Source organism: Cnephaeus nilssonii (genome assembly GCF_951640355.1).
Source record: "Cnephaeus nilssonii genome assembly, chromosome: 19".
Classification (NCBI taxonomy): Eukaryota; Metazoa; Chordata; class Mammalia; order Chiroptera; family Vespertilionidae; genus Cnephaeus; species Cnephaeus nilssonii.
In genome coordinates, this window is record NC_137090.1 from 7237759 (window position 1) to 7260179 (window position 22421).

Consider the following 22421-nt stretch of genomic DNA (forward strand, 5'->3'; position numbering starts at 1 on the left):
AGAGATCAACCAAAGGACTTGTATGCATGCATATAAGCCTAACCAATGGACACAGACACCAGGGGTGTTGAGGGCATGAGTGAGGGGGTGGGAGGCAATGGGGGGATAAGGACACATATGTAATACCTTAATCAATAAAGAAAAAAATAAAATAAATCTATTTTTCAGATGTTTTTCTAAATACTTATGTGATTTATGATAAAATTTTTATATTTTTCCCCAACCAAGTTTATTATATAGACACAAGAATAGAATATAGGAAAATAGTAAAAATTTGCTTCTATGCTAGTGGAGAGAGAATTGTCTGGATATTTTAATATGCAAGTCTAAAATTAATTTTGAGATTTCAAAAACTGAAAAAAGTTATCTCTTGGTTTACTTGCAAACATTTGGGCAAAATTACTTTCCCATGTGATTTTTTTCTTTCTTTTTTCTAAAATGTACTTTGTAGTTTGTTTCCTCAGTTATTCAGGGACTTCAAAATTCAGAAAATTGAGATAAATTGTTTCATTCTTCCTGTGTATTAAAGTCAAGTGTCAAGTAGTTTGTGTCTGGATTATTATCCCATGGCCTATCTCTTTTGATAAAAGTTGTTCAAGTCAATCTGGAAGGTAAATGCCACAAGAAAATATTTCATTGGCGTTACATCTCATGGACATAATTATTCAGATGAATTTAATCAGAACTTTGATATTAATTTGATGTAAATACTGGAATTTCTATTTAAATGCAAAGAATAAAAAATTAGTCATATAAGATACAATTCAGATATGCTATTCATATAGTTGAATTTCTATTATGAAAGGTAAAAAATGTGAAGTATCTTACAGGTTCTGGTATCTTATGATGTATTTTATATTGTAATACTTTATTATTATAAAATTGTGATAATAATCATTTTACCTCCCCACCAAATAACTTACAGTGCGTATATTTGATGTATAATTTTATTATCATGAGTTATTCAAATATTTTAAATCATTTTTTTTTCAGTTCTTAAAGGTAGGAAATATTCCTCACCCCCATATGATCAAGGTTTTTCTTATTATACCTTTTTTTCTAGTTATGCTCCATAATGTTTACTTTATTCTTGTTCATTTAAATGAATAGGCTAAATGCACAGGAAAAAGAAAAATGTGTATCAACAAACTGAAGCACTTCTGTGCAAAAATTTTCTTAAGAAATGGAGGATGAAAAGAGAGAGCTTACTGGTATGTTTGAAAGTTTTCTTCTTTCTACAGTCAATATTATTGTATTTCATTGCTTAACGATTCTCATGTTATATTTTAAGTAACAGACTAGATGTATTGATTTTGAAGTTGTCTCTCGTATTTGTTGAATTGCAAGACCCACAGCATTCCAGAAAAATAATGTAAAATTGTAAAGACAAAGTATTGACTCATTTTTTTAAAAATGAGGTTAAGTGAAAATTTAATTATATGATAAATTGCAACAACTATTAAAGCTACTATAATTTGCATGTAATAGATTTAGAGTCAAGAAAGAATAAGAGTAGTGCCTGGCAGAAATTAAAGAATTTTTATTTTAGGGATTTATTTTCAAGGCCATGAATCATCTACTAGAGACTGTTTCTAAGAATTATGGCCAAGGAACATCATTGATTGTCAGTTTGAATTAGGTGGGTGGCCTATCTACAGGTAACAGCCCCAAATCGCAGTGGCTTCACTCTTTTTACAGCCTAAGTAAGGTTGGCAGGAAAGTGAAGTGGGTTGGCTAGGTGAAGGGATCTTCTCCACACAGTCATTTAGGAACCCAAGTGTCTTTATTCTGCCCTCTCCTTGGGCCTTGGAGACCTTCACTGGATCCAGTGCATCCAGTCAAGATCAGGAGTAGAAGGACCTAGGTTGTGTTCCATGACCCAGGCCTGGAAGTGGCCTGTATCACTGCTGCCCACATTCCATTGGCTGTAACTGACTCACTTGGTCCCGCTTGATTTCGAGAGCCTGGAAATACAGTCTAGCATTGTGCTAAGCAGGAAGAGATTACTGATAATGGTGAAATAATAGACAGTCTCTACCACTCAGTTCCTTTTCATTTTCTTTGATTTCCTTGACAACTGACAAGGATATTGCTCTTTGCCACCATAAAACTTACCTGGGATAATTGGTGTCTCATAGATTTTAGAATCTGATGCCCACACATACAGAGATTGTCATCCTTTTATCTTATAGGACGGCCTCTCCATTGGTTCATGATTTAGTGAAAAGGTGTAGTCCTATTAGTGGAGAATGATATCTGTGGCAACTTTCTCAGTATGTGTCTTTCATTGGGTTCCTTCTGATCTGACGGAGAGCAAAGAGAAAACAATGCTGTGGCAACACTGGAGTTTGTCTTTAGTTGTTTGGTGTCAATTGAGCTCTTTAAGAGAATATAATATAAATTTGTTCTTTTTCACCCTCTGTGTTATAGGAATGGGGATTTCCAGTACTTCTAGGACTATATATGGGCTTATTGTCATATGCAAAAGAAAATCACCAGCTTCCTGAAAGGCCTTCTCAGAACCTGGGAAGGGTAGATAAATATAATAGCTCCTTAATGGTTGCTGTATATACACCGATTTCGAATATAACCACACTGATAATGAATAAAACAGTATCTGCTCCCTTTTTGAAAGGTAAGTATATTAAAGACAAAGGAATTACTGATATAGTTTTAAATTTTGGGGAAGGTGTGTATATGTTAAATTTGAAGTTACAATGAACCATTAAGCTAATTATTTAGGTATTAAAATAGCATGTAAATTTGGTTAGTTTCTTCTTCAACAACAGTTAGCCTACTAAGCCCTTTTTCAGCTTGATGGAGGTCCAATTTAGGGAGGCCTACATTTCTATTGGAATTTAACTAAAGGAATACATTTGTCATTCCAGATTTATAGAATAGTGTCAGGAAGAATATGTGGGTGTTACTCAGGAATACAATGATTAAGATTTATGTAACTTAGGGAAAATAATCATCTAAATAAAATAAATTAGGCCATAGTTATTACATAATAATTTCAAAACTATGATAAGTTAGGATGGATAGTCTAAAGATAATCTGTATCAGGTGTTTTTGTTTTGTTTTTTTTGGTAAGCATCTTTCAAGGCCTTCATTCTAAATGAGATTGTCATATAACTGAGATAAGCACCATGTCTATTTCACTCATGGGTGAGCTGGGTACCTGATTTTTAACCCTTAATTTTTAACAGGTAAAACTGCTGGCTGTTAGATATAGAGTCACTTTGTGCTCTTGGTTTCTAAGTAAAGCAAAGATCATAGGCAAGATGTCTTTGCTTCAGTAACTCTGATTTCTTATGCATACCAATTATCCTTTCTTATGCATACTTATCCTGGTATAATCTTTTATGTACCTAAAACTTGCCCTAAGACTTACCATTATTTCTGTTTTAGATTCTATAACCTAAAACATTAAAATAAAAAATTCCCCCTTGCCTTCTGACATAAGTTTTATGTAAATAGAAAAAGATTTTATTTTAATTCTAATGGAAAATATAGGATGATACAATTGGATATCACATTCTGTTTTAGTGAAATTCTAACAATCTTCTCTTACCTGTTTTTGCTTTGTAATTCACAGAAACAAAAGTCATTGGGGCACCAAATCAAAAATCTATGGACGAACTACTTGAGAACCATTTCCCAAATGCAGTGGGAATCATCTTTAGTGACACTTTCTCTTACAAGTTAAAATTTTTTCATAGATATGGCATTCCATTTTTGAAGGAAGAACATTTTTCAGGTGATTTTCCCTATAAAATATCATTATCATGTTTTTCACATAAGGAACAGGTTGGCATGGTCAACAGAGATGCTTTCAATGGCGTATGAGAACATTCAAAAGCACATGTTATTGCTAACCTTCTCCCAAGGTCAAGCATATTATCCCACTATAGAATGATGCACAAAAGATTATAGAGTCACCCAACATCTGTATATAGTGAGCTCTCAGGTGGATACTGCAAGGATGTAGAGGGTGACTAAGAGTGATAGGTCCCAATCTAGCAGAACAGACATATTTTGAGATACATTAATGTTAAGTGCAAGGGAAAGTCTTTGAAGGGACTTGGACCAAGGGTTTCTAATATGCTTGGGATTAGAGAAGTCATATGTGGGGAGATGATGTTTTAACAAACATCAGAAGGAATAGCACATGTACAGTGCTAGGGGCATTGTTTTTTAGATAGGAAAAGCACAAGTGTGAAGGCCTGGAGGTGAAGGACATCAGCTTATATATACAGAAGAATGTGAGTATAACTGAATAGAGAACACTAGAAGGAATGTGATGGGAGAATGAGGCTGAAATTACTCAAGGTCTAGATCCTGCAGGGTCCTTTAATCCTAGGGCAATGGAGAGCCATCCAGGTACAGTAATCAGGGCAGAGGCGTGATTAGATTTCCGAGTCTAAGGTAACAGTGTGGATATAGCCTTGAGGATGGATTGCAGAGGAGTCAGGGAAAATGCAGTAAAATGTACCAGTGAGCTGATGGTGGTTTAGACCAGAGTGGAGGCAGCTTAGAAAGAGGTGAAGATATTTGAGGACCCCTTAAGAAGCAGAATCGAAGTGACTAATAGAATTCGGTTTTTTCCATCCCTTCACTGATGGTCTACTGTGTGTTCTGCATTTTTCTTGGCCTTAAAGATTGAAGTAAAGAAAACATACTTAGATAAGCCTGCTAGCACGGATCATTATAGTCAGGTGGCGATAAAGCACAGAGTAAGATAAAGCAGGAATAGAAGATAGAGCCTGAAAGAGCTATTTTAGATATTCTTATTTATGGTGGCCAGAAAAGACGTCTATAATGAGTTCACTTTTGAGAAGAGGGCAGGATGGAGGGAAGGAGTGCACCATGAATTCCTCTAGAGCAGTGATGGGCAACCTTTTGAGCTTGGTGTGTCAAACTTCGCCAAAAAACTGAGCATAACTCGGGTAGTGTGTCACTTTGAGGAATAAACTAACTCCAAGACTCTAGTCGCAAATGTTTCATCCTCAGGAGCAGCAAATGTTTCATCCTCGGCATGCGGCTGCGTGTCATCAGAAATGGCTACGCGTGTCAGTGCTGACACGCGTGTCATAGGTTCGCCATCACTGCTCTAGAGTAAGAGTGTTTGAGCACAAAAGAAGTTCTAGCCTTGGAGTGCATTTGGTGTTTCCAGGCACAGCAAGGGATCCAGTATGGGTGAAGCTCCCATTTTCTTTTTCTGAGCTCCCTATGCATGCTATGGTCTCCATGAATAAACTTGCCTCATTGAGAACTTTCATTTGCTTCTTCTTTTCTTTTTTTTCTTTTTCCTATGTGGTTGAAGGTCCTGACTGGTGGAGCCCCTTCTAGATTGTTTTCTCTTGGATTCTTGTTTCTTGTTCTCAAAGTGCCTTCATCCCATAATATTGAGTCTGCCCTTCTTTGTGCTTTACAGCTCATTGCTGGAATGCAGGAAATGAGCCATCATGTTCACTGGCCAAATACTGGCGTTCAGGATTTGTGACTTTACAAACTGCAATTAATGCTGCTATTATAGAAGTAAGAAAAGTTCTAATAAACAATGCAAATTAATGCCAGAAGCATCAAAATGTTGATGAAAGGTGATACATACTCAGGTTTCCACATGGTTATATGAGGAAGCAGGTATACGTAGGGTGAAATGGGATTTAGGCAAAGGAACACATTGCTGCTTTTTTTTTTTTACTTTAAAATTTCCAATAGTTATGGAATAAGTGGAAGTTGTAAAAACAATGTCCAGGGAGGTCTGTGTGTCCTTCGCCCAGTTTCTCCAACTGGTAATGTCTTACATTACCATGGGACAGTATTAAAACCAGGAAATTGACATTAGTACAATCCCCATAGCTTAATTGATTTCTCGATTCTTGACTTTAAAAAAAGTGATTTTGTGTCTTTAAACTCTTTTTTAAGATCCTGACAGATCACTCTGTGATGGAAGAGTTGATGTCAGTCACTGCTATAAATATGAAGACATTACCTTTTATTGCTAAAAACTTCCTTCAAAATGAGATGTTTATTTTCTACTGCTTGCTTTACTTCTCCTCATTTATATATTTTGCATCATTCGGTGTTACCAAAGAGAGAAAAAAGAGTAAGAATTTGATGAAAATGATGGGTCTACAAGATTCAGCATTCTGGTGAGTGACAGATTCAAACAGCACAGATGAGTAAGAGACATGAAGAAGCAGTGAGAAAGTGTTACCATTTCAGGACATTATGATCTAAACTCGATATATTGGCCATTTTCCTTCTGTTCTGACTTTTCTATTTAGTCTTTGTTAAATTTTGCCATGCAAAACAGTGACCCTAATTTGCTGAGCACTTTTTCCGTGCCAGAGTATGTTAAGCTAACACTGTCATATTTATCAAAGAGAGTAAGAGTAGCCCAGTATCCACTGGCCAATGATTGTCAGAGCTGGGACTACAATCCAGGTGCCCTTATTGCAACTCTCTGGCTAGGTCTGCCCACCGTTGTCATTTGATTTCTTTACAGTTCCTTGTGTTGATGAAAGTATGACCTAATAAAGGCTAGCTTGTGTTCAGAGGTTGGGCCATCAGGAATATATTTTTTTGAGCAACTGAATACCATATGTTGGGGTTAAAAGAGATTGCCTATGGAATGTTCCCAGCACACACAACACAGACTGGCACATAGCAGGGCTTAATAAGAGCATTTTCTTCATATATTGATATATTTATATCTTGCCCTATGCCGTGAATAGTTTAAAGTGATTATGAAATTTTGAAATACAAGTGTGTATGTATCTGTGTTTGTATTGAAATAAGAACAGCCCTGGCTGGGTGGCTGGGTTGGTTGGAGCGTCGTCCTTTATACCAAAAGGTGGCCGGTTCGTTTCCTGGTCAGGACACATACCTGGGTTGCAGTTCAATCCCCTGTCAGGGTGCATATGGGAGGCAACTGATTGATGTTCCTCTCTCTCTGAAATCAATAAACATTTCCTCAGGTGGTGATTAAAAATAATAATAATAAAATGAAAACAAATAATTGAGGAATAGAAGCAAAGACCTAGCAAAATAATTAATAGGTAAGATTTGATAGATGAAAATGCAAATCATAGAAGCTCTAAGTGCTGAGTCCAAACAGAGAATTCTGCAATACGATCAGTTATAAAGTCCATAGTCTCTAGAAAAAGAAAAAAGGTCAATTAATTTTACCTCCAAAGACACCTGATGTTTTTCAGTATTGAAACCTGGGAGACATGTCTCTGTATAATCCTCGTGTCCAGAAAATACTGTTTAGGAATGTGGAACTATCTGGGATAGATGAGGAACTATTTATTGAACAATCTTTTGCAAGCCACATGTCCTCTGAAATAAAAGTATGATATAGGCCTGGCCAATGGACACAGACAACAAGGGGGGTGAGGGCGTGAGTGGGGGGGGGGTAGGGGAGCAATAGGAGGATAAGGACACATATGTAATACCTTAATAAAGAAATTTTAAAAAAAGAAAAGTATGGTCTAGGAAATTTGACATTTCCTATGAATTGTGTTTTATTAACAGAGAGTTTTGATTCTGATATGTAATATGACATGTGAAATAGAAAAAGAGAAAACTGGGTCTTTCAATAAAAAGGAGAGGAGAAGAGTATTTTGTAGTGGAACTTTGGGAAATACAAAGGAATAGATGGAGTCTGTGAGGAGGGAAAAGACGGGAGCTCTGTATGAAGACACTCTTTCAGTCCAGGGCATGTCTTGTGGAACAGCACCTCTGCAGTCACCTGAAATAGGTAGGACCAAGTCAACTCTAGATCAGAATCGGAAAGGCATTGGATATTTACATGGGGATCCATTCTCAGGACAAATGCTTCTTAAAAGCATTCCAAGTATGCATGTAGCTGAAAACTAGGAAGGCAATAGATTCTGAAACTTTTCATTAAGTATAGGATGTCTACTGCAAATAAATTTATTGACAGCTTTTAAAAACGTACGTAATGAATGTGAAATGTAATCAGTATTCTTTTTTAAAAAAAAATTTATCTTTATTGTTGGAAGTATTACAGATGCTCCCTTTTTCTCCCCACTGACCCCTTCTAGCCCACACCTACCCCCCGCCCCAGGCCTTCACCATACTATTGTCTGTGTCCATGGGTTATGCATATATGTATATAAATTCTTTGGTTAATCTCTTTCCACCCACTCACCCAACCCTGCCTTCCCTCTGAGGTGGGTAATCTGTTCCATGTTTCTGTGTCTCTGGATCTATTTTGTTCATCAGTTTATTTTGTTCTTTAGATTCCACATATGAGTTAAATGTGTTGTCTGAATTGCTTTGTTTTCATGCTGAAGTTTTTCTTGAGTTTAATAACATCTCTCTCACCCCCTACCCCCAACTCTGCAATGAGTTCCTTGTTCTAGATAATGTTTGCGTTTCCTGTACTTGTAATTCCCCTACCCTGTGGTTTTTCAATTCCTACCTATTGTAGTTCCTTATGTTCTCAGGAAGTGGATTCTGCAGAACATATTATGCTTTTTAAAAAATGCTGATGTTTCCAGTCAGGCTGAATCATTGTAAAGACATGAATTTTAAAAAGAAGTCTCATAGCAATATTGTTTTCTGACATACCTCATTGGCCAAGGGAAACAAAAGAAAAAATAAACAAACGCAACTACATGGAACTTAAAAGTTTTTGCACATCAAAAGAAACCATCAACTAAATGAAAAGACAACCCACTGAATGGGAGAACATACTCACCAAAGATACATCTGGTAAAGGGTTAAAATCCAAAATTTATAAAGAAATAAAGAACTTATACAACTCCACCAAAAAAAAACAAAAAAAAAAACTCAAAAAAAAACAAACAGTCCAATTAATAAATGGGCAAAGGATCCAAATAAGGATATACAGATGGCCAATAGACATATGAAAATATGCTCAACATCACTGATCATCAGAAAAATGCAGATAAAGCCACAATGAGATATCTTCTCATACCTGTCAGAATGGCTATCATCAAATCAACAAACAACATGTGTTGGCGAGAATGTAGAGAAACAGGAACCCTCATGCACTGTTGTTTTTTTAGAAATTTTATTATTTTTTATTTACTTTTATACAATATACAAATCTATTACCATATTGTAGATACAAAATAATTAGCCATTTACATGCAATAAACATTAATATTTCAAGAAAAACTATTTTAAATGTTACATGCAATAAACATTAATATTTCAAGGAAAAAAGATTTCAAATATTACAATATTACCAAAACTGTACTAAAATAGTATAATATCACAAAAGTTGTAGGAAATATTAAAAATCTGCAAATAATAGGATTACTTCTATTATATTCTAAAATATATTTTTTCTCTGGCTCTATTTTTGTTCATCAGTTTATGTTGTTCATTCCACAAATGAGTGAGGTCATGTGATATCTATCTTTCTCCGACTGGCTTATTTTGCTTAGTATAATACTCTCCAGGTCCATCTATGCTGTTGCAAATGGTAAGAGTTCCTTCTTTTTTACTGCAGTGTAGTATTCCATTGTGTAGATGTACCACTGTTTTTAATCCACTCATCTGCTGATGGGCACTTAGGCTGTTTCCAAATCTTAGCTATTGTAAATTGTGCTACTATGAACATAGGGGTGCATATATCCTTTCTGATTGGTGTTTCTGATTTCTTGGAATATATTCCTAGAAGTAGGATTACTAAGTCAAGTGGGAGTTCCATTTTTAATTTTTTGAGGAAACTCCATTCTGTTTTCCGCAGTGGTTGCACCATTCTGCATTTCCATCAGCAGTCCGCATCCTCACCAGCACTTGTCGTTTGTTGATTTATTGATGATAAGCCATTCTGACAGGTGTGAGATGGTACCTCATTGTCAGTTTGATTTGCCTCTCTCGGATGGTTAGTGACTTTGAGCATGTTTTCATATGTCCTCTTTCGAAAAATGTCTATTTAGGTCCTTGGCCCATTTTTTTATTGGATGTTTATCTTCTTTTGTTAAGTTGTATGAGTTCCCAGTAAATTTTGGAGATTAAACCCTTATCAGAGATAACATTGGCAAATGTGTTCTCCCATGCAGTGGGCTTTCTTATTGTTTTGTTGGTGGTTTCTTTTGTTGTGCAGAAGCTTTTTATTTTGATGTAGTCCCATTTGTTTATTTTCTCCTTAGTTTCCCTCCCTCATACACTGTTGATTGGAATATAGATTGGTGCAGCTATTGTGGAAAGCAGTATGGAGTTACCTCAAAAGTTAAAACTGGGACTGCCTTATGACCTAGCACTTCTACGTCTGGGAATATATCTGAAGAAACCTGAAACACTGATTCAAAAGACTATATTGCATATATTGAACCCCTCTGTTCATTGCAGCACTATTTATAATAGCCAAGATTTGGAAGCAGCCCATGTTCCCATCAGTAGATGAGTGGATAAAAAGTTGTGGTGTATCTACACAATGGAATACTACTCGACTAAAAAAGAAGGAAATCTTACCCTTTGTGCTAGCATGGATGGACCTGGAGAGCATTATGCTAAGTGAAATAAGCCAGTCAGAGGAAGACAAGTACCATATGATTGCAATGTTATGTGGAATCTAATGAACCAAATAAACTGACAAACAAAATAGAAATAGACTCATAGAGAACAGACTGACAGCTATCAGAAGGGAGGGTTGTGGGGGCTTGATGAAAAAGGTGAAGAGATTAAGATAAAAAACAACAGCTAACTCATAGACACAGATAACAGTATGGTTATTACCAGAGGGAAAGGAGGGTGGGAGAGGTGAAAAAACAGTATAACATACAGATGATGTGTTAGAGAATTGTATACCTGAAACCTATATAATTTTATTAATGTTACTCCAATAATTTCAATTAAAAAGTAAATCTTGAACTTCTCAAACAAAGTCAGATAAGCAGTAAACATGTTCTACTGGAACATATTGATGCAAGTTTCCAGTTTTAATACTTTTGCTGTTTTTTGCAGCTGTTGAATTCTTTCTTACTTAGGCAATTTTATGTAGAGGAAAGAGCTCTTGACTGAGCAAAGTCCCTTGGCTTCATCTTAGCTTTGTTAAACTGTTTTACTCTGTTGACCTTGAACAGGCCCATTAACTAATAATAGGGACTGCGTTTACTCAGCTGTAAAAAGAGAAGTTTGGACTAAAACACCCTATATGCTTGTTAGGTCTAAGGTTGAATACTATTTCTTAATAACCACCTCATAAAAATGTGACCACTAGCATATCTAAAGCAAAACAGTATGAACTCTTAAGGCATACCGTAATTTATATCAATTTATATAAATAAACTAGAGGCCTGGTGCACAAAATTTGTGCATGGGGGGGTGTCCCTCAGCCCAGCCTGCACCCTCTCCAATCTGGGACCCCTCGAGGGATGCCCGATTGCCCGGTTAGGCCTGATCCCACCGGGTATCCCTCTCACAATCCAGGACTGCTGGCTCCCAACTGCTCCCTTGCCTGCCTGCCTGATTGCCTCTAACCGCTTCTGCCTGCCAGTTTGATCACCCCCTGACCACTCCCCTGCCAGCTTGATCAACGCCTAACTGCTCCGCTGCCAGCCCAATTGCCCCTAACTGCCCTCACATGCCAGCCTGTTAGCACCTAACTACCCTCCCCTGCAGGCCTGGTTGCCCCCATCTTCCCTCCCCTACTGCTCCAGTAACCCCCAACTGCCCTCCCTTGCCAGCCTGGTCACCCCTAACTGCCCTCCCCTGCAGGCTTGGTCCCCCCCACTGCCCTTCCCTGCAGACCTGGATTTCCCCTCAACTGCCCTCGCCTGCAGGCCTGGTCCCTCCCAACTGCCCTCTCTGCTGGCCCAGTCACCCCTAACTGCCCTCCCCTGCTGGCCTGATCGCCCACAACTGCCCTCCCCTGTCAGCCATCTTGTGGTGGCTATCTTTGACCACATGGGGGCAGCCATATTGTGTGTTGGAGTGACGGTCAATTTTCATATTACTCTTTTATTAGATAGGATTATAAATAGGCATGACAAGAATGGAATGGGCTTAGTGGGGTTATGGAATTTGCTCCTGGCCAAGATTTCAAGAATGGTCAAATTATCATCTGCCCCCAATGCTTCCATGGTTACTCAATTGATTTGGCAGCTGTCAAGTTTCCTTCCAATTTTACAATTATAACATGTTGGTAATATATAATTAAGCTGAAGATACAAAATGCTTATCCCCTTTAATTCAGCAATTTTACCGAAGAGAAATGTTTTTGCATTTTCCCCCCAAAAAAGACAAGTAGAAGAATGCTCTTAGAAACATTGCATTAGAAAAAAAGAAAAGAAACACCCAAAATATTTATGAGCAGGAGAACTTTGAGATATAGTAATTAACCTTTTGCACTCGGATGTCGAGTGTGACTCGATACGGTTAGCATTAGAATAAAGCAATTGAGAAAAAAGCAAGCGGAGTGCAAAGGGTTAATGAAAGATTATATAGCACTGTTTACTATTGTGTATGTTGATTGGTAAAGGCAAGTTGGAGAGGAATCCATACAAGATGATAATATTTATGCAATGTTCATACTATTTATACAGTATGTGAATATAGAGCTAACACCTACCCAGTAGATACAGCCATGCCAGTGTATTATTAGTGATATTTTAGTTAATAATCTAGGTGGCAGGCACTGGGGCAATCATGCCATTATTCTTTAGATACTTTATGTTTCCAGTATTTTATACTAAAGTTAAAATAATTGCAATAACTTTTTGTCTTTAGGTTTTCCTGGGGTTTAATCTATGCTGGCTTCATCTTCATTATTTCCATATTCATTGCAATGATCATAACATCCACCAAAATGATAGTCATGACGGGCTTCATGGTCATATTTATACTTCTTTTCTTATATGGCTTATCCTTGGTAAGTTCATGCCATGATGACCACTTTCTCTGTTTTAGGTCTTAGCTATATGTAGCAAGAATTGCCTCAGCAGTCGTTTCTTTCATGTGCATTTTGTGTGTACGTGTGTTTGAGAAAGTCCCTCTGACTGTGAGAAAATGATGTAACCTAAATAAAGTTGGACCTCACTTTTAAAGATCTTAATTAATGAAATGCATCCAAAAGAAAAAAATAGTCCTAGCTGGTTTGGCTCAGCGGTTAGAACATAGCCTCACGGACTTAAGGGTCCCGATTGGATTCTGGTCAAGGGCACATACCTTGGTTGCAGGCTCAATCCCTGGCCCTGGTCAGGCTGCATGTGGGAGGCAACCAATCGATGTGTCTCTCTCACATTGATGTTTCTCTCTCTCTGTCTTCTCCCCTTCCTTCTACTCTCTAAAAAAAAAAAAATCAAGGAAAAAAATATCCTCCAGTGAGGATTAACAAACAAAAAAAAAGAAAGAAAAATGTTTGGCTAAATTATCTAAGATTTGTGTAGACAATTAACAAGGATGCACTTGAGGAGTGAACCCATCTTTTTTCTCCAAACTTCCCAATCACGTGGTAGCTTTACACAAGTCTTCTCCTTCTAATACCCCACCTTGCCATGATATCTGTCAGTCTCCTCTCCCTTCTTTGAACAACAGCCTCTATTTTCTCCCACCTTTCGGGGTGATTCCTGCAGAAGGTATGTTGACGCTCTTTAATACTTTTAGTTTCTTCCCATCTTTGCAAGTCTGCATCTCCACCCTTTCCCTGAGCAATTCTTCCCAATTCCCCCCGACCCTATCCTCAGCAACAAAAGCCCAACATTTGAATAGGACAAAAAGGGATCCTATATATAAAAGGGTTGAGAAAGGACTGAGCATAATTATACCTTAATATTTTCATCACTGATTCACTCATAAAGATGTTATGACCCTTAGTTAATTGTGCTACCAATGTTTCTCAGTAAACTGATTCTGTATAACAGCTACCTGTCTTCTCTCTCTTTCAGATAGCTTTAACATTCCTGATGAGTGTGGTGCTCAAGAAAACTGCCCTCACCAATTTCGTTGTGCTTCTCTTCACTCTCTTCTGGGGCGGTGTGGGACTCTCTGTGTTGCATAGACAACTTCCTTCATCTTTGGAGTGGATTTTGAGTATTTTTAGCCCTTTTGCCTTCACTGCTGGAATGGCCCAGGTGAGAGGATAGTTAATTGGTTTGTTATTAAAGTTTCAGAAGAATTTGATACTTCATGACTCTGTATAGTCAACACTTTCAGGTGAAGAGCTTTTGTTCTAAACAGTTCTACTCTAAAGCTAAATTTGAAAATGTTATTACATTGTAGGAAAAAATGGTCAGCTCACCTCTCAGATATATTTTCATTTGAAGTATTTTCTTGTCTTATTTCTATACTAGAGGCCCGATGCACAAAATTCATGCAAGAGTAGGCCTTCCTTCCCCTAGCTGCCGGCACCAGCTTCCCTCTGGCACTCGGGACCCGGGCTTCTCTCTGGCCACCAGCAGGCACCCAGGCCCCGGGCTTCCCTTGCAGCCCGGCTTCATCCAGAAGGTCTTCTGGAAGGACATCTGGTCTAATTAGCATATTATGCTTTTATTATTATAGATAGAAAATTTATTTTTGCTTCACATAAGGTATTCTGCTATTTTTTTTTAATTTCTGGGTAAACCTCTTTTTGAAACCTCAAATATGAAAAACTTTCGAGGCATACATACAGAGTTGAACCAATAATTATAAAGTAAATCCTAGGGTTCATGAACTAGATCAAGAAATAGACATTGCCCCAAACCTAGAAGCTCCTTTAAACACTCCTTCCTCCTTGAGTTTAGTTGTATGATAATTAATTTCTTACTTTTTTATTATCACCTAAGTATGTGAACCTAAATGTAATTTTCAGTTTTTCCTATTTTCACCTTTAAATGATATTGTTACAAGTGTATTTTTGAAAGTCTGGCTTTTTTATTGAATGTTGTTTTTAGACATCATCCAGTCTTTAGACGTCCTCCATCTTTAGACGAATTTTCAGTCTTTAAAATTTTAGCCATTCTAGTGGATAGGTTATGATAAATCATCACTGAGTTGATTTGCATTTCCCTGAGGATTGATGTATTTTTGCATTTTCATTTTTATAAATTGATGATTCAAGCCTTTTCACCATTTTTCTTCTACCTTTTTATCTTTTCCTGATGCTCTGTAGGAATTCCTTAGACATGCCGAATATGTGACATTTTGCAATTATTTGTTGCTGACGTTTTTAATCTCATAGTGGTGCTTTTGTTTGATGAACAGAAGTTCTTAATTCCGATAAAGTCCAGTTTGTCAAGTTTTTCTTTTATATAGAGTAATTTTGTACCTGTTTAAAAAAATCATTGTCTACCCCAAGATTATAAAGATATTCTTCTACCTTTTTATTCTGGAAGCTTGAATGATTCCGCTTTTATATTTAGATGTAAAATCCTTTTCAAAATAACTTTTGTGTATTTCTAGGTAGAGGTAATATTAATTTTTTCTGCATGAATATCCACTGTATTTTTTAAATCAGTATTTTCTAATGTCCCTTTGCTATAAAATAGAAATAGTTTCCTAATAACTTCATCAAAGGGCTTCTTCAAAGAGCTACCCAATAAAGTGATAATTCTTGCTACTTCACTGCATTATTTTTATTTATTTAATTTAAGTATTTATTATTATTTTTGTTTGAATCTTAGATTATCCACATGGATTATAATATGAATGGTGTAACTTTTCCTGACCCATCGGGAGACTCATATAAAATGATAGCAACTTTTTTCATGTTGGCTTTTGATGCTTTTTGGTACTTGGTATTGGCATTATACTTGGACAAAATCTTACCCTGTAAGTAATAGTGGATTTTTCTCTGATCACATTAAATATTTTTTTCTTAAGGGCATATAAATATGTTTTAAGAAATGATGAATAACAATTATTTCCCATCACAGTCTGAATGTGTTCTTTATTTCTACTTCATGGTTTTAATGGTGTGAAAAAATATTTATGTAAAAACAATCATAATTCTGACTTTAATATAATACACATTATAAATAGTGATGATCATTTTAATACATATTATAACTATATTGTATTAAATAATGTTACTTTTTTCAAGGATCCCTGAAAGTGTTTTCAAATAATGATGTTTAGAATCTGTTTAGAACTAGCTGAAATAACTTAGTTCTTCAGATGGTTTGGACTTACACAGTATAGGGTCATAATACAGTGGAAGTACTTTCTAATAAAAATGTGTTTTTCTTACAAGAATGTGGGACAGATTGTAAACTAAATAAAACTAGACCTCGGTTGTGAACTAATGAGTGTGTACCTCACATTTCAGAAGGGAGATATCTGCCCCTTAAGGAAATCACAAAATGAACATTAGGACATTTTCAGAGTCTTTGTGAAAAGTTTTCCTATATTGTTCATGCTTACAGAAGCATACTGCCCAGTTAGATTTCCTTAATCTCGCAAACAACCAAAAATGTCACATACGCCCAGAATTCCTTCACATACACTAGAATCAGAATGCTTTTATCCTTGCACAGTCTTCTTATTTATTTATCTTATTTTTTATACTCCTTCCACTTTGACTGTAGTTAAGATTGTTTCGATGTATACCTGTCTTTTTATCACTTCTGGTTTATATCTTGAAGGCCCTTAATAACAAATGCTACTTTGTGGTTTTTTTTTTTCTTTTAATCTAGAAAATGACCATATATTCATCCTGAACAAATATAATTACTCTATGTACTTTTAATTCATGTACCATACAGATTTCAGTATTATGTTCAATCATATTGCTGTGGTCAAATGCTTCATTAAATTCACAAGTATGTTTGCAATTAATTTTATGCCATATTAAGGCTTTCCCCCCAAATATTTGGTTTTATTTATTCATTGTTCTGAATACCTTTTAGACCATATTTTATTCAAGCCTTTGATTTATGCTTTGTTGAATGTTTATCTTTTAACTTTTGTGATAATGTCACTTTCTTTAGATTTTCATTTCTTAATTATCAAGTTTTCTTGATAATATGCTCAGTAATAGGAAGCTGGAACAGAATTTCTCTATGACACTTAAAAGTCTAAGACATTCTGCATTATTCTGAACAAGGATTCTTCTCTCACTGTTTTAATGTTACTGATCCAATATTTTTATTGCTTCTTAATTAATTAGATGGAAATGAGCGCCGTTATTCTCCATTATTTTTCCTGAACTCATCATCTTGTTTCCAACGCCAAAGGACTGATAACCTCATTGAGAAAGAAACAGATCTGGAGCATACCTCTGATGACGATTTTGAACCAGTGGCTCCAGAATTTCAAGGAAAGGAGGCCATCAGGTAATTACACTTATACTAATTAACGTATGGGTACAGGCTGTTCCCTTTGGAATTCCAAGGTGCATTTAAGTTTGACAACCACTGATTTAGAGGTGTGTGCGCATGCGTGTGTGTGTGTGTGTGTGTGAGAGAGATATTTGTATGAAGAAATCCAGCAAATCTTTGAATATGTGAGCCTAAATCTCAGGGTCAAGGACGGAGTCAACATTAGGTTGGTGTTGAAACCATGAAAACCAATGCGATAACACGTCAACAGAGTCTAGAATGAGATGAACAATAATATACATAGAGAAAACCAATAAAATGGAATGTGACCTTGAAAGTAAGCACTTTTAACTCATAACCCATAACCTAGTAAGTAAGGATGGATAAGTACTTGTTGCATTTGGTGATTAGGAGGCCACTAATAATTTCTATGTGAAGCGGTTCACGAGAGTAATGGGTTCAGAATCCAGAGTGCAATTGATTGAGGTGGAAGTGAGAAGGGAGGAAGTGGACATGTCAAGTTTGCACTCTCATTTTGAGAATTGTTTTATGATTAGGGAGAGAAATTAAATCATATCTAAAGCAGATTTCCTGGCCAAATAGGAGCTCTCAGGAAAATACAGGTGACAGGGTTTGGGAAAGGATGGTTACAGAATGCAGATACATGTGCTAATCTAGACGGGGGAAATCACCCAATGTTCTAAGACTAAAGGAAGAAAATGATGATGATTACAGAGCATTCTACTTTTCTAAGCAAAACACTAGTAATTTAATCACAGCTTTCTAAAGAAACTTGTTCTATTTCATGGGGAAATGATTTATCAAAAACAAGTCTTTGTCTTCCCAAGTAGACTGGGGAAGCCATCCCTTCTTTCACACCAAGTGGATGACTGCATCTGTCTAGGGTTGCTCATGATCTGTATCATTTTTATTTCTGTGTTGTCTAAGTAAGCACCTCTTTGTCATTTCAGAATCAGAAATGTTAAAAAAGAATATAAAGAAAAGTCTGGAAAAGTAGAAGCATTGAAAGGTAAAGAAAAGCACTTTTTGGGAAAGATCAATGTGAATAATTGATCAATTTTTTATACTAACCAGAAAATCACACAGTTTACATGTGCTGGTGAGATTAACTAAAACAAGATGAGTAAAACCATTGACCATGAATGAAATTTCACAAGCCAGTATCCTATGACAGAGTTTATAGTTTTGAATGAGCCAACATATCTTACACTAAATATCCTAACAAATACAGTTTTCTGTAACAAATATTTAAGTAAACCATAGATCTTCCTGAAAGTGGAGAGTTCTCTGTCCTTTGTGTTTGTTTTCTAGCAAATGCAGCACCCTTTCATTCAGTCTTACTTATTTCTTTGAGATTAGAGCTTTATTTGATAATTTAATGTACTTGTATCAGCAAGTGTATTCTTACTCCAGGTTTTTCTCATCAAGCACTATAGATTTGTGGTTTCTTTCTTAATTTTGGCCAAGGATATAATGAGTTATTTTTAAATTTATTATTTCAGTTTCCAGAGCACATTATGTAATACTTTTGCACTCATCAACAACTGTGGACTTTTTAAGTCTAAACATCTTCAACTTCTGCAAGGATTTCCTCTTGTTTGAAGATAAAATTAACTCTAATTCCAAATATTAACACTCTACTTACTTCCAGTGTACATGCATGTGTATATATGAATATGTAAATGTATATGTCTCTTACTCTGTCTATAAAACCAGCCTTGTCTAATGCTCTCTTAGATGTTAATATTTTATTTTACAAACAGGTTTGCTCTTTGATATATTTGAAGGTCAAATCACAGCAATTCTGGGCCACAGTGGAGCTGGCAAATCTTCATTGTTAAACATCCTTAATGGGTTGTCTGTTCCAACAGAAGGTGAGCAAAAAGAAGTTCCTCAAAGGCAAGATGTATGATAATAGAGTGAGGTCATATGTAGCCTTTCTCATTTCAGGGTTTATATTTGTCTTCTTAAGAGAAAATAATGTTTGTTTATCTAAAGTTATTGACCAGAAATACATGATTTTAAATATATTTCCCAATTTTTATGAAAATTATTATCTTTATTCCATTGATACATTATATTCCAGGGGAAATAGACACTACTCTGAGCACACATTTAGGTTAAGAATAATTAGTAGTTGTTAATAAATTGTGAAGTCAAATTATTTCTCACTTCTATTTTTAGGATCAGTTACCATCTACAATAAAAATCTCTCTGAAATGCAAGACTTGGAGGAAATCAGAAAGATAACTGGTGTTTGTCCTCAATTCAATGTTCACTTTGACATACTTACTGTGAAGGAAAATCTCAGGCTGTTTGCTAAAATTAAAGGGATTCCGCCACAGGAAGTGGATCAAGAGGTAGATGGGCATGCTTGGGACTAATTAAACTGTCTACCATTTATCAAGTTAAATCATGACCACAGAATTCCCCTCAGTGATTTACCTGTCCTGTTAGGAATAGCATTTAGGCATTGATGTTCTATAAAAAAAAATCTGCTATAATGAACAGTGAAAATTGCACAATGTGAGTCATATGGCATTTTAAGCTTCATATATTTTCTTCTACAGGTACAAAGAATTCTATTGGAATTGGACATACAAAACATTCAAGATAACCCTGCTCAACATTTAAGTGAAGGACAGAAAAGAAAGCTGACCTTTGGAATTGCCATTTTAGGAGATCCAAAAGTAAGCGCCGCTGTGCATGGGGAGGAATGCAGATGGAATGTCAATGAAAAGCCAAGCTCTTCTTTTACCTCTGAAAGTAGCAGTGCTTTCCTTGTAATGTACCAAGAGAGAATCTGCTGTGTTTAACTGTGAATATGAGTATGTTGGACATAAACGGTTGGATAGGTTTTTGTTTGTTTGTTTTGGTTACTCATGCTATCATCAGGAAATCGGTAACATGAGAGAAAGACATATTTTATATATCATCATCCTCGGTAGGTTTTGCTATTGGATGAACCAACGGCTGGATTGGATCCCTTTTCAAGGCAGCAAGTGTGGAGCTTCCTCAAGGAGCGCAAAGCAGACCGTGTGATCCTCTTGAGCACCAATTCCCTGGATGAGGCTGACATCCTGGCTGGTGAGTGTCGATTTGATCTCAGTATCACAATAAAGAATTTGGGCAATACTTATTCCCAGAGCCCTGCTCTCATTGCCTTGGTGTGCCTATGTTACTTACCAATCTGGGGGATGACAGGAGCCTACTCCCACTGTAGAATTCCTCGCCAACTATATGATTGCTAGATTTTGACCTCTAATAAAAAAAAAAATTGTGATTTTTTTTCCAGATCAGCTTTCAATTAATTTAAACATCCAACTATTCTTAATATATATACTTGGTTGAAAATATCCACTGATTCTTTAGCATCTCATAGAAAATGTACCCATGTAGCTCTACCCTGTTAGGCTCAGTGGATAGAGTGTTAGCCTGCAGACTGAAGGGTCCCAGTTTGATTCTGGTCAAGGGCATGTACCTTAGTTGCAGACTCCTCCCCAGTCTGGGCCCTGATGGGGGCTCCTGCAGGAGGCATCCAATCAATGTGTTTCTCTCACATCGATATTTCTCTCTGTCTTTCCCTGTCTCTTCCACTCTTTCTAAAAATCAAGGGGAAAATATCCTCCAGTGAGGATTAAAAACAAAAGAAAATGCACCCATGTAATTTCTGTTTTTTCTTCTTTATGTTTTGGAGAATACTAAAATGAACTGGAACTCATAAGCTCATTTAAAATGCATCCATTTTAAGGGGTATTTCAACATTTTAAATGGATCGTTGATATAGCAATGCCTCATAGAACGCTTTTCTTTTGGAAATCTGAGCATTGGTCCTCATCTGTGTTTTCTAGGGAGGGAAGAAATGACTCCTATCATCCTTTTTCTCTTGCTTTTTACTCAGATAGAAAAGTGATCATGTCCAATGGGAGATTGAAGTGTGCAGGCTCTTCTGGCTTTCTGAAGAGAAAATGGGGTCTTGGATATCACTTAAGGTAAAGAATTTGCAGATAAATTACATGTACACACACACACACACACACACATACACACATAGATATTTTAATATTAGTATATCAGAAAGGTAGACAGTTATGAGAGAGATTTGGCCTTGTGCTTAGCTCTGCCAACCTGTATTGATCAGTGTTTCCCAAATGTTTTCACTGTATCCATTGTGATAATCAAAATTGCAAAATTATCAGCCCAGGCTGATAGATCATAGCAGGGCTGCTTCATGGACCACTTTCCACCCTCCAGTTTCCTCAGCTGATCCATACAATCCTGTGACATCGTTGCCTTCTTTCATAGGGTACAAAATCAAATAATATCAGAAGCTAGTATCAAAAATGGGAGTCAGTCTGGTGGCAGTGAGTAAAGAGGACTATGTCTACCGAGAAAATGTTTGCAGGCAGAAATCATTTAAAACACAAACTCTGTGGCTCGTTGGCCAGGTTTTTCTGTTAGGCACTAATTTCTGGTATCTGCACCGTCTAGTGTATTAATGATTTTTCCTAAGAAATATCTTCTGTCTAATGTCCTCACCTCCCTCTGTTTGTCTTCCTACTTGATATATATCAGCTTTCAAATCCATCATGCATTTGTTTGTAAAATTTAGTTGTTCTGAGTTTATACACCTTCTCTGAATAAATCAGAAGATTTTTCTAACTAATGGCATTATTATTATTATTTACTCATTTTGTTTGTTCCCTAAAAGCCAAGTAAAGTACTCAAAGTTTAGCTATTCAATAGAAAGCTCTTCTTTTGTGATAGCACTGGAGGAAACACAAATGACTTGTCTTTTCTTTCAAACATTAGTTTGTACAGAAATGAAATATGTGATCCAGAAAGAATAACATCTTTCATTAATCATCACGTCCCGGATGCTAAATTAAAAACAGAAAGCAAAGAAAAGCTTGTGTATACTTTGCCTGCGGAAAGGACAGATAAATTTCCAGGTAACTTAAATATGATTTCGATAGAATGAAATTTGGGAATAAGTGCTTACATTATTATTACAACTTTATTGTTTAATGGACTTGGATTTCATTTTAGGTTGGGTTTCCTAAGAAGCAGCACTTGAGATGAGGATTTTAGTGCAATTTATTTGGTAACGGATGCTTAGAAATACCAGTAGGGAAGAGAGGAGAACGAAAG

The 22421-nt window shown here is 36.3% G+C and overlaps 1 protein-coding gene across 2 annotated transcripts in view; it reads left to right on the forward strand.

Moving 5' to 3' along the window:
- Nucleotides 1–22421, forward strand: part of ABCA6 (ATP binding cassette subfamily A member 6) — a 52242-nt gene that overhangs the window by 2657 nt on the left and 27164 nt on the right. Inside the window, exons 2-17 of one of the 2 annotated variants that reach the window (XM_079798047.1) lie at nucleotides 1111–1211; nucleotides 2431–2635; nucleotides 3599–3760; nucleotides 5438–5541; nucleotides 5932–6158; nucleotides 12742–12883; nucleotides 13899–14084; nucleotides 15615–15762; nucleotides 17099–17264; nucleotides 18221–18279; nucleotides 19034–19144; nucleotides 19455–19630; nucleotides 19841–19960; nucleotides 20219–20357; nucleotides 21172–21262; nucleotides 22083–22222. In XM_079798047.1, coding sequence (XP_079654173.1) covers nucleotides 1116–1211; nucleotides 2431–2635; nucleotides 3599–3760; nucleotides 5438–5541; nucleotides 5932–6158; nucleotides 12742–12883; nucleotides 13899–14084; nucleotides 15615–15762; nucleotides 17099–17264; nucleotides 18221–18279; nucleotides 19034–19144; nucleotides 19455–19630; nucleotides 19841–19960; nucleotides 20219–20357; nucleotides 21172–21262; nucleotides 22083–22222 — 2272 coding nt within the window. In that variant the 5' untranslated portion in view covers nucleotides 1111–1115. Of the gene's footprint in view, nucleotides 1–39; nucleotides 1212–2430; nucleotides 2636–3598; nucleotides 3761–5437; nucleotides 5542–5931; nucleotides 6159–12741; nucleotides 12884–13898; nucleotides 14085–15614; nucleotides 15763–17098; nucleotides 17265–18220; nucleotides 18280–19033; nucleotides 19145–19454; nucleotides 19631–19840; nucleotides 19961–20218; nucleotides 20358–21171; nucleotides 21263–22082; nucleotides 22223–22421 lie in introns of those variants that run through there. The other variant, XM_079798048.1, reaches the window with a different exon arrangement.